We start from the raw sequence: 12,838 nt of genomic DNA on the forward strand, positions 1-12,838 counted from the left end.
AAATGTTCCTTTAGGCTAGATTAAGCAGCCATTCATTGCTAGAGCCTGGAGACCTTATTCGAAGGTGTTCATCGTATTCACAGTGCACTATTACTTAGAACTAAAGCCAATTGAACCTACTTAGCAATAGCGTTATGCCTTTCACCCTTGATGATTATGGAGCTTATAGCTCTCAGAAACAATACACCTGTCAGTTTCCATCAACTATAGCAATCCATGCAGAAGACAAGAGGCCCCCTCAAAGCAGGAGGGGTATTGTTTTAGGTCCAATTTTTCTTATTGTTCTCAAAATCATTGTAAGGTGGACAGCGTTTTGTGAAGGTTTTCTTTTCCCCAGCTCTAAGAAACCATGTGGAAAGAATTCATTGATAACTGTTTTGATTTTTTTTTTATTTTTTTTAAGTACAGGTTTTGATAAGTAATCACCCTTAGTGAGCCTGTCTAGTTCAGCTTCCTGTGAGATGTTTGGTGACCAGCTCAGTGTATTCTTGTATTCTTGGTAGAGAATATTTCAGGAGACAAAAGTGCTTCTTCAGACCAGACCTCAAATAACAATTTTATTCTTTTTAATAAATAAGACCTCAGTAGGCGGACCTGATAACAGTGACAGTGAAAGGAAAATAGTGGCAAAATGTGAGTTTCCAGCATGATGTTTCTCATTTATTTTCTTCTGTATGAATCAAAAGAATGTTTTACAAAACGATGTTCCCTTAATCACAGTGTTCCCTGGCTTTTATAGGATTGTCATAGCCAGAACCACACTATTGCTTTTTCATAATATTTTCTTTTTGTTTCTTTCTTTTGAATTTCTTACAGGGCTGCAAAGTATGCCAGGGGAGTATGTAGCCCGGGGTGGTCCAATGGGTGTGAGTATGGGACAGCCAAGTTATACCCAACCCCAGATGCCCCCCCATCCTGCTCAGCTGCGTCATGGGCCCCCCATGCATACGTACATTCCTGGACACCCTCACCACCCAACAGTGATGATGCATGGAGGACCGCCCCACCCTGGAATGCCAATGTCAGCATCAAGCCCCACGGTTCTTAATACAGGAGACCCAACAATGAGTGGACAAGTCATGGACATTCATGCTCAGTAGCTTAAGGGAATATGCATTGTCTGCAATTGTGACTGATTTCAAATCATGTTTTTTCTGCAATGACTGTGGAGTTCCATTCTTGGCATCTACTCTGGACCAAGGAGCATCCCTAATTCTTCATAGGGACCTTAAAAAGCAGGAAATACCAACTGAAGTCAATTTGGGGGACATGCTAAATAACTATATAAGACATTAAGAGAACAAAGAGTGAAATATTGTAAATGCTATTATACTGTTATCCATATTACGTTGTTTCTTATAGATTTTTTAAAAAAAATGTGAAATTTTTCCACACTATGTGTGTTGTTTCCATAGCTCTTCACTTCCTCCAGAAGCCTCCTTACATTAAAAAGCCTTACAGTTATCCTGCAAGGGACAGGAAGGTCTGATTTGCAGGATTTTTAGAGCATTAAAATAACTATCAGGCAGAAGAATCTTTCTTCTCGCCTAGGATTTCAGCCATGCGCGCGCTCTCTCTCTTTCTCTCTCTTTTCCTCTCTCTCCCTCTCTCTAGCCTGGGGCTTGAATTTGCATGTCTAATTCATTTACTCACCATATTTGAATTGGCCTGAACAGATGTAAATCGGGAAGGATGGGAAAAACTGCAGTCATCAACAATGATTAATCAGCTGTTGCAGGCAGTGTCTTAAGGAGACTGGTAGGAGGAGGCATGGAAACCAAAAGGCCGTGTGTTTAGAAGCCTAATTGTCACATCAAGCATCATTGTCCCCATGCAACAACCACCACCTTATACATCACTTCCTGTTTTAAGCAGCTCTAAAACATAGACTGAAGATTTATTTTTAATATGTTGACTTTATTTCTGAGCAAAGCATCAGTCATGTGTGTATTTTTTCATAGTCCCACCTTGGAGCATTTATGTAGACATTGTAAATAAATTTTGTGCAAAAAGGACTGGAAAAATGAACTGTATTATTGCAATTTTTTTGTAAAAGTAGCAGTTTGGTATGAGTTGGCATGCATACAAGATTTACTAAGTGGGATAAGCTAATTATACTTTTTGTTGTGGATAAACAAATGCTTGTTGATAGCCTTTTTCTATCAAGAAACCAAGGAGCTAATTATTAATAACAATCATTGCACACTGAGTCTTAGCGTTTCTGATGGAAACAGTTTGGATTGTATAATAACGCCAAGCCCAGTTGTAGTCGTTTGAGTGCAGTAATGAAATCTGAATCTAAAATAAAAACAAGATTATTTTTGTCATGCTGACTCCACTGCTTGAAACATTTGTTTACTGCCCCCCAGATTTTTAAAGATTAATGCAGTAAATATAAAAATTAATTTTGGCTCCCTAAGCCATATATGTATTTGACAATTTTAACCACAAAGTAAGTTATTTAATAATAACCACTGATTTCTTTAAGCTGACTTAATGAACTCCTAATATCAGCAAATTTGAGGCCTAAAGGCACTAAACTAACTCTAGACTCAGAATTACATCCAACAGAATTACTCATCTAATATCATTGAAATTATTCTTGCACATAAAGGCAACCTAAGTACAAAGTTAAGTCTTTTACTAAGGATGTTACCTAGGATGAGCAGTATATGTTTATTAGGAAATTAACTACACGAATTGAAGAGACCAGACTTCAAAATCTAATTTTTATAAATATGCTCTATGTTCTCATTGGATAAAACTGGTTATTAACCAATTTTCCAGAACAGCTGTACAAGACTTCAGCATGGCAGCGGGCTAAATGCTACAAAATAATATGTTTAAGCTGGAATAGCTTATAATTTTATTTAAATAAAATTGCTGCTATAAAAAGTGCTTCCCAAAGCTAAGGAAAATATACAAATATTTTAATTAAGGCAAATTCGTTTTAAAAAATAAACCTTTTAGCAGTGATTGCTTTGTAAACAAAGGATGGGTCGGAGGACAGAGAGCCTTAAACTCAAGTCTGACACTCAGGCCCAAGTCACCCTATAAACCGGTCCTTAGCAATTCTATTTTCTATTCGGAAAAGAGAAACCAGCTGTGGGTTGGCTTTACTAGGTGATGTGTGATTGACTGACTCACCTGCTGGAGCAGCAATGCATTCTCACCTTTTGCTGGTTTCTAAACACGTGGATGCACAAGAGCAAGGCTCAGCCTACTGCAGCCATCTCTGGCCGCGCCTCTACCCCTCCCCAGCCCATAGATGGGATTGTTTAAATCTCCCTTGTTGACCCAGTGGTAATTCTTCCTCTACCTAAATAGTCGATATGAGTGAAATCATTCTCTTTTGATAGGTGGTTACTAGCAGTTAACAACCATTTATTTACTTTAAAAATTAATAATAAACTTTATAAACTAACCATCTGTTTGCTTCTCCTCCCCAGTACATGCCCGGGTGAGTTGGTTATTTTCAGCCTTTTTTCCTGAGGAGGCTCAGGATGGGTGGGGGAGGGAAAGAAAGGGGAGGAGATGTGGTGGGGGGGGGGGGGGGAGAGAGAGAGAGGCCCTAGGGGAGGGAGGTTTACAAGTGAAGAGTAGTTAGGGAATATGGTGACTCTGAAGAATCGAGACCAGCAGTGTCCAGGAATTAGAAAAAAGAAACTGCTATTTCCGTGCGTTCCCCGCTCTGTGAGCCAGTTAGGTGAGAGCCTCGCTCTTCGCAGTTCCTTTCTTCCCCTGCCTCGATGCCCTCCCCTCTTAATGCTATTTTAGCTTTTCCTCATGTAAATTTCAGAGCCAGCTCAGAGGTTATTGAGGACACTTATCCTAAAGAGGCAAATAATAGAGGTGCTGAGAGTGTTTTTGATGTTTCTTAAAAGGCAAAACCAAAACGCCCTCCTCTAAACAAGGGCAGAAAATTGTACCTGGTTTTTATTTTTATTTGGTGGAGTGGGGAGGGGGCTGGCTCTGGGACTACTTTTTAGTATGATTTAATTTTTTTCAAAAAATTCAAAAATATTTTACTCTATCATATTTAATCAGCTGTAATTATAACACATTCAAAATGAATAATATGCCTTGACAGTATTTTTATTGTTATTGTTCATTGCATGATGTTCGACTGCTTTAGAAGCACAGGAAAGAGAAGTAAACGCGCTACAAATGGGGAATTACCCTCGTTTAGCATTAAAATTCATTTAGATAAAATTGCCACAAACATTTAAATGGGAAGATTAGTTCCCCCTCACGCCTTATTGCACTCGCTCAATGGTTCCGTTAAGAACATTTTACACGTTGGAAATTCCGTCTTCTCAGACGGCTTGCTGTTTCCTAGTTACCCACATTCAAAGCAAAGGCAGCAGCAAAGGCAGCCGCAGCAGCAGCAGCAGGGAAAAAAAAAAAAGTTTTGGCAACTGGTCTGCAATTCATCCGCTGCTCGCCCCAGTCTCCCCTCCGCCCACTGCAGTCTGCCCCCACCCCTTCCCCTTCCCCACCCCTACCTCTTTCCCCTCATTATGTAATTCGCAGAGTGCCGTCCTCGAGGAAACACGTTGCCTAGTTGTGTAGTACTTACGTACAATGTTAAAATACAAAGAAAGACCCCAAAATCAGTCGAATCGGTTCCTCTCTGGGTCTCCCTCTCCCTCTCCTGTTCTAAAATGAGGGTTTAGCTTGAATGTGCTGAGTTTCTCACATCCCGTACCCTGAGGCCACAAGGCACGTTTTTTGGCTTTCGTTTCTGCCAGGACTTTTCCAGGAAATTCACCACTGCTTTTTGCTTGCATTAGAAACGCGTGAAAGAATTAGTTTGAAAAGTCCATGCACCGTCTAGCTTCTCTCTCCCCTTTTCCTCCTCCTCCTCCCCCCCCCCCCCCCCCCCCCCCCCCCTCCTCCTCCTCCCCCTTCCCCCTCCTCTTCTCTCCTCTCTCTCTCTTTTCCTCTCCCCGCCACTCTCGCACTCCCCCATCGTCCTCTCTCCCCCTCCCTTCGCAGAGCCACAGGAAAAGAGGAAAGTCGGCTTCGACTGCCATCTTTTGGGGATTTGGAAAAACGACTCGGTAGGAAACGGAGGGAGGCGGAGGTGCGGGAGTGGGGGAAACCCCCTTATTATCCAGTGTCGGAACTGGCTCCCTTAATCTGATGCTTAAATATTTGATGTGGAAAAATTGCCCATAAAATTAGTTACTAACAATTTCAAATTGAAATCACTTATCGAATTATAAACGCATTAAAGCTGTATGGATGGTATTAGGAGTTCCTCGGGAGGCAGCGGGTGTCTTCTTGCAGTGAGCGGGGCGGGCAAGTTTCGCCCCAGGGAAAAGCGCCCCGAGCCGAGCCCGGGGGCAAGGCCGGGAGGGCGGCGCGGCAACCTGGGTGCAGGGTCCGGGTCAGGGGGACCAAGCGGGCGGCCAGGTCCGGGCGGAGGCTGCGGCTGGTTCGGCTTGTGGGGGCGGGGAGAAGGGGAGGGGAAGGAGCCTTGGTGGGAGGCTCCGACCCCGGAGCACAGGCGCCTACCAGCAAACTTCGTAGTGAAGTCGAAGGATTCTGAAAAGGAAAAACACAAGCCCTGCCCTCCCCCTCCCTCTCGCGTCTCCCACGCGGCATGCAGACTTCGCGCTCAACTTTGCAATCGGGGTTAGTTGCTGTGTGCAGTGTGCCTCAAGTGTGCGGGAGGAGCGGGAGGGGAGAGGCTCCTGTTCTGAGGTTGGGCCCGGCTCCGTGCCGCGAGAGGAAATCCCGCGGGCAGCTGCGCGGAGGTCCAGTCAGGACGTGCTACTCCTGAGTCCCACGATGCGCTGGGTCCCGGCCTAGGCCCAGTGCGTGGGCGGGCAGGTCTTTGCCCGGAGACCACAGCTCTGGCCGGGGGCCCTGCACAGGCTCCTGCCTCACCCTCCTGCCCTCTCTTCACCCCAATCTGAGAGTATAGTCTAAGGGACTGTTGACTTTGTCTCTGGAGATGGGGCGACCAGGGGTGTGCGAAGGAGGCTGTGGAGAGGCACCTCCTGGGTGGGCGTCCTCTTTCCTCGGAACCTCTCGGAGTGCTTTGTATTAGCCCGGAGACTTCCTAATAGACTTTGCCACATCGGGGCCCCAGACTCCAGAGTCCCATAGTGGCCCTGAGAGCGCGACCCAGAGAGCCTGGGGACTCTAGGGCACAGGGAACGCGCGCACGGCCAGCTAGGAGGGCGTTGGGCAGTGAATGCCGGAGTCTGGAGCAGCAGCCGGGAAGCCGTAGACCGCACCCCGACGTCCTAGGCAGAAGCTCCTCAGGATCACTTTATAAGCTCTTCAAACTTTGCCCAGCCTTTCGGATACCCGCAGGCCCTTGGCCCATGGGAAGGCAGTAAAAACGTCACTTCATGCTGCAAAGCTCCCGGGTAGGAGCTTGGACGCCGATGGAGAGAGGCGTGGAACTGGGTAGTGGGGCGCCCTGCCTGGCTGGGCACTTTTCCTTGTCTCATTCTTGTCTCCCATGCCATGCCTTGCCCACTGGCTGCTAGCGGCGCGTTTCACTTAGGTTGGCCACGGAGAGGAGACCACGGGAGGCTGGGAATTCCAAGGTTTGGGGAAAAAGTAGTGAGCGAGAAAGGGAGTCAGGCAACTGAGGAAGACAGCTGATGACGGGGAGAGGGAGGGCTCCCTTTTCGGCCCGCTCTACCAGCCAAGGCGTCTGAAACATTCTCTCCCTAGGCGGAGCTGAAAGGAAAAACAAACAACGTATTGAGCAATCAGTTCGCCAACTTTTGAGCTTTAAAGAGCCTTTGCTCTGAAAATAGTACCCTGGGGGTCTCCATCGGGAGATGGGGGAAGCATTTTTAGGGCCTCGATTCTGGCTTGCCGCGCCCCACGGGTCACCCCTTCGCGCGCTGCCTCCTGACATCCTGGCGCGCTCAGCCCACTGAGGGGAAACTCGGGCGGTGAAGCCCTGGAGAAAAGGGATTAGTTTTAAGCCAGTCTCCCATCGATCGGGTCGGTAATTTCTACCCCTGCCCACTCTCAAACACACTCACCTCTACCCTAAAGCATTAAGTTCATTACGCGAGCAATGATCTTAATCTCCAGGCGGAAAACGAGTCCCGGGACCTCGCCGATTGGGGAAGCAGTGAATAAAGTCACCTGCTTCGCGCACCCGCTTGGCCCGCTCCTCCCGGTGGGGGCCGTGTGTGGCAGGGAGCGCCGAGCGGGGGTCCCTAACTCCACGCCGAGGGGGACTGGGCAGGTGTCAGAAACCCAGTGTCTGTTTTCTGCGGGGTGATGACCTCCTGGAAGGGTGGGATTGCTTTTGCTTGCTTTGCTTCTCTCCTCCCTCTGCCTTTCTTCCTAGGCCTCCCTCACACCTCAGTACGCTTTCTTCCTCCTCCCCTCCCCCAAAGTGGCAAGTTCCCCTTCTCCACCTAGCGTCCAGAGGTTCTGCCCCTCTCCTAGTCCTCCGCAGCCTCAGGGCCGTCGCAGAAGTCTGGTAGCCCGACGCCTTTTTGCGCCCATCTACCTCACCCACCTTTCTGGGCATGGGTGGGTGGGGAATGATCAGTGAGGCCCTTTTGAAGCCGCTTGCTGAAGGCACCCAGAGGCTTTAAAGAACCAGATTTCTCTATTTAGGGGCGATATCTGCGCCCATTGATAACTCCATCCCAAAGAAACCCAGCACAGCAGCAAACACCCCCAACAGTCGCCTGCTCCTCAGCCCGAGCCTTGGCACAGAGCAGCGTCTGGCACTGCAGGGAGATGGAGGCGAGCCACGCGCACCCGTTCCCTTACTGGCTGACCCGCGAGGCGCCAGCTTGTTCTGGAGACTCAGTTTCCACTGGACAAAAGCAGGGGAAACACAACGCAAGGGCTGTGCAAATCCACGTTCCCGACACCCCTCCACCCCATCCCAATCTGATTTTTGAGACTTGCATTTTCAGGTAGTCCTAAACTGTGAACAGCGAGCTTTGTGTGTTATCTAGTGGGGGTGGGGATGAAAGGGGAGGAGACTCCCACTGCCCGTTCCAGTCTTTAATGTCTGAAATAACGAAATGCCTTGTGTAGCAGCTGCTGCTTGAGCCAAAACTAACTCTTTGGAAGACGGAAAAGAGTGAAAGGCAAAGAAAGACTGTTCATTTTTTTTCTTTTGGTGCCGTTTGGGATGTCATCTGTTTCCTTGGCGACTGTGTTCAGCCCCCGGAGCCCCTGGGCTTCTGGATTGTTAGGGGGGAAAAGCATGCTATTTCTGCACCGTCATTTATCACTGTCACCGCATAATGATTCCCCTTGCAGCCCCTTATTGATGTTTGTAATTGCATTATCTCATAAAGGAGGATGATCAATGAAACCGAGCCGTGCATTCTGGGGTCAGAGGAAGCCAAAGTACTGTTTGTCCCCTTTAATACAACAAGTACTCATTATCTTTAGGTCTGCATTCAAAAAATGATCTGATCTAGGGCTGACCCTGTCGGACATCCCAACACTTTCTAAAACGCGGTTTGTGTAACCTTTTGCTTAAATGCTAAATCAAGTACCTGTCTTGCATTTCAACGAAACAAGATGCTAAAACTGAATGAAAAAAAAAGCATTTCTTTTCTTTTTTTTCTGGGAGGGGTGCGATCGTCCAAAGGCGCACGAGATTTTACACTGTAACTGCTTGGTGTTATAATATAGAAATGGCAATCCTAATCCACGTGAGTCCTAATAAATGGGGAAAAAAATTGGGGGCGAGGGGAAAAATGTAGGTAGCTGGGAGCTTTTAACAAGGTCAGTACTAAAAGACCAGAATAAAACCACATCCAGTTTAATTAATAATAGCTATAAACTGAAATAATTCCCCATGATTCTGCCCTTGCTTCTCCCTTTTACAAGAGTCATATCTCTTCGGTTTAGATAAATGACTTCTGTGGCTGTTCGATTCTCACAACAACAATAACTAAATCAGTTGCACACTGTTATCTAAAACCATCTACAAACTCCAGCAAATAAAAAGAAGTTCATTTGTCTATTAAGGCAAGTATTTAGTTGAGCAGAAATGTCCCAGTAACACTGAATGGAGTTCATGTAATCCCATGAAAATCAAGTCATCTTGTTTCACTGAAGTAAATGAAAAAATACAAAGGAGAAAAGGTCCAAGTGTAATTTTAAACTAAATGCATTATTGGACTGTCACAGTGAAAACGTGATTGTTCGGCCGGGAAGGGGGCGGGGTGGCGGCGAGTGGACATTAACTTAGCTTACACATTCAACTTAAAGGTTTTAGAAAGGAATGTATTCCAGATTTGGTGATCATCTGTGGAAAGAGGAGAAATTGTCATTTTTAGTATACTAAGGGGAATCATTCCTTCAAAAGCAGAATTAAGCAAAGAGCTTATTTTAAACATTGAAAGTCTGTATTAGCAGAAAAAAAAAGTTTCCAATCTTCTGAAAATATATGTCCTCTCTATGTTAATAAGATGTTGACAGAGAGAGAGAGAGAGAGAGAGAGAGAAACTAAGTCCAGGTGTTTATTTTTAAAGTTCTAGATATTTATAAATTAATGATAAAAATTAATGTTTTACATAAAAAGATCTAAATGAAAAACTTTCATTATAGTTGAGAAAATGAGTATTTAGAGTGATCTCTGATAATTTTACACTTTGACATAAAACCTTAAATTGAATAATAAAATAAACGGCTAAAATATTCCCCCTTGGAAAAATAACTTTAAAAATAAAGCTAGAAAAGTTTTAACTGCGTTGAACCATCACTTTTTTCTCTGGAAGGCAGATCATCCTAAAGAGTATTATTTTCCAGAAATTCTGTCAAGGCACTTTGAAATAATATATGTTTGTATTATTTAATATTCTGACACTTTCGTTCTTTGAAAATGCTCAGACTGGAATGGATATGCAGCCATGCATATATTTAATATAAATGGTATCTTGTCGTTAACATAAAATATTAAAGAGAAAATAAAACTTTGGGCTTTGTCAGTTAAGATAGAATTTTCTAGCATAATACTTTGATTTTCAAAACATACAACTGAAACCCCTTGATTTTAACCAATCAACACAAGTCTTACTCTTATTTGGTTGGGGATCTGGCATCATATACTCTTTCTATTTTTAATATTTAGTGTTTTAGCCTACGGTTAAAATAATGAAAAATTAGTCTCGTTTCAAAATTATTTATTTATGGAACGAACATGATTAAAACATAAACACACACACAAACTGCAGCTGCAACAGAAAAAAAAAACTTGATTTATGGTTATTAAATCTTTGATCGCCATGTTAATGTTTCTTTTTCTACCTTTCATTTGCATTTTAATCTATCGAATCTTTACAATTTTGCGCCTCCTATTTCAATGATTGATTACAGATCTGAAATAAGAAAAACCAAGCCTAGCTTTTCTTTTCCTTTCTTCGCTTTCTTTTTTCTTTCTCTTTTTCTTTTTGTCCCCCTCCCTTTCCCCCCGGGTAGATTTCTGAAACTTTCTCTCAATGCTAATGTAGACAAGACAAATTAATTCTGCTCTTTTAAATGTCAAAGATATAAATAAAAAATGTTTTCTGTCCCAAACGTGAATATTTTCCCAGCTGCTTGTTTTCGAGTCGTAAAAGATCATCCCAGCAAAATGCAATTAACAGCGAAACACACACACATATACACACACACTCGGCGGTGCGGAATTTTTTTAAAGGACGTGTTGTTCTGAGTTAAAGAAAGGTGAGAAGTTCACCGTCCCTTCACCGTCAGTAGCCTCGCTGCGGCTCTCCTTTCTCTCTCTCTCTCTCTCTCTCTCTCTCTCTCCCTCTCTCAGAGGTTTGGTCCCTAGTTCTGTGATCTAAGTCACACAAACAAAAACAAGCCTGGTGGGGACTTGCTGTTGTTGAGTTGATTTCTTGAGATAAGCGGTGTAAAGACAAAAGGGGGAGCAACGCAGGTCTGTTTGTTTTCTTTCCCTGCCGCCCCACTGTCCCTTTTCTTGTCTCCCCGCGCACCTCCCCAGACGCCCTGCCAGGGTGGCTCCCCGGATGAAGCAGTCATTTGCTGTCTGCTTTGCGGGGACAGGTCACTTTCCGCGCTGGCGTGAAAGCAATTGTAGCGCTGCTTTTGGAAGGCGCCGGCCGGACGTCGGCTGGGCTCCTTCTCCCCGCGGGGCTGAGAACCCCCGGGGCTCTGCGAGGCTCTGGCCCCGAACAGATTGCATCTCCCGCCTGGCTGCCTGTCGCAACTGGAGTGGGAACCGCGTAACAGTTGCGCGCAGGAAGCGAGCCCTAGGTGTGAGCGCAGAGGCTCTCTCCCCAGCCCGCGGGTCTGGGAACCTTTCAGGACGCTCCCCTTCCCAACCCCTACCCCTGCGTCTGTTCCCTAGGTCGAGCCCCTCGGTGAGGTTTTAATGACCGCCGACGCAGGGGAGCCCGCACTTGAGCGAGGACAGACTTCTCAGGCGGGTCCACGCTGCTCGCGCTCGCGTCCGCGGGTAGCGCGCTGTGCCTGGGTCAAGGGGCGAGCTGCGAGAAGTAGGAGGGGTCACGACCCCCAGAAATCCCTCCATGGGCACACACACAATCAAGAATGGGGGTGAGGGTCTTGAGAGGTAGAACTACCCTAGGCAGGGCTTCTCCAACTCGGCCTTTGGACCCCGCGCGCGCCCAAGGGCGTGCCCACCGCGGAAGCACAGATCATCTTCCCCGGACTGGGTGTCCTGGATCCTGCGTTGCTCCCTTTTTCCTAGCAGCCCCATAGCTGGCTGCCGCGTGGGGGGCGGTCTTCATTAACTTGGACGCCCAACGTGGTTGAAACAGAGAGGAGGAAAAAACACATTTGATCTGGGCCGACCCTTTGTCTTGAAGCAGATTAGGCAGCCTAGAAATAGGAGGAAAAACAGAAAGTCTAGGCAGGAAAACTTATTGTGTTCACGAAATATAAAAATGATCCGAGCGGTTTGGTACCTCAAGGGGTGAAGATAGATCCTTGTAGACGAGTGCGAAGACATGACTGGGAAGATTTAAAGTGAAAGAAACGGCATATTATTAAGAAAGTAATAGTAAGGTGTCCCATACACTACAGTTTTATTGTTGGGTAGTAACTACCCGATTTATTTATTGCCGGGGCTATATAATAGAGATAATGACCACAAACTCAAGATAAATTCTTAGGCGCCCAGCCGGTCAATTCTTTTTTATTTAAGAGAGTGAGCCTGAAAGGTGAGCCTCATCCCCTCCCCTTCTCGAAGATCCGTCTTGCTTTCTACCATATTATAAGCATGACATGCAAATAAATAAGTGCTGCTGGGTCTGTGTGGGTAGGCCAGCAGGATTTATTTCAGGTGAGGGAGGAACACACACGGAATATGAATTTCCGCAGGAGCGGCGCCGTGATTCCTTTCCTCTCCCTCTCGGCCACCCTCTACTCAGGGTCTCCCTCCTTTTCTGTGGGAGCAGAGAGCATCCCCTGTTAAAAACATTAACGTGTCATGTCTCAACTCCCTATTCGTTGACATATAGGTCTGGGGAGGGATGGGGGCACTACAAAATGCAAAACGCATTCCCAAAGTAGGTTGACTTGCTGGGACCGCTGAAAGCGATTCTGGCGGACAAAGAGAAGGGTGAGTTGTAATTATAACTTCCAGTAGGGAAGCAGTATAGGAAATATGTTGATATCATTTTGAAATATGCACAATGGTCCAAAAGTTTGCTGTCCCCGATCTGGCATGGGTCCTCCCCAGCCGGAGGGACCCCAAGGGAAGGCCTCCTGGCACCTTGGGACCTGCCCGCCTCTCTTGGCCTTGGTTTCTCTCCCTAGGAGCCAGGTAAATACTCCCCTGGCCAGGTGATGGAGTTAAAGATGACCTTGCTCGTTGACCGCCAAGGTCGGA

General features: G+C 46.1%; 1 protein-coding gene and 1 long non-coding RNA gene across 8 annotated transcripts in view; both read left to right on the plus strand.

The window, feature by feature from the left end:
- MEIS1 (Meis homeobox 1) overlaps positions 1–3,422 on the plus strand; it is a 140,503-nt gene extending 137,081 nt beyond the window's left edge. For all 7 annotated transcript variants that reach the window (XM_023224054.2, XM_023224051.2, XM_023224056.2 and 4 more), the window contains one exon: positions 817–3,422. Coding sequence is in view for 4 of the 7 variants with exons in the window: in XM_023224051.2 (XP_023079819.1) it covers positions 817–1,100 (284 nt within the window). In the remaining 3 variants the exon portion in view is untranslated. The remainder of the gene's footprint in view (positions 1–816) is intronic.
- Positions 3,423–3,571: 149 nt separating this feature from the next.
- The window catches only part of LOC111550612, a 107,770-nt gene continuing 98,503 nt past the window's right edge, over positions 3,572–12,838 (plus strand). The window contains exon 1 of the long non-coding RNA XR_002734117.1: positions 3,572–3,706. This is a non-coding gene — a long non-coding RNA (uncharacterized LOC111550612). The remainder of the gene's footprint in view (positions 3,707–12,838) is intronic.

The sequence above is a fragment of the Piliocolobus tephrosceles genome, chromosome 15 (assembly GCF_002776525.5).
Source record: "Piliocolobus tephrosceles isolate RC106 chromosome 15, ASM277652v3, whole genome shotgun sequence".
NCBI lineage: Eukaryota > Metazoa > Chordata > Mammalia > Primates > Cercopithecidae > Piliocolobus > Piliocolobus tephrosceles.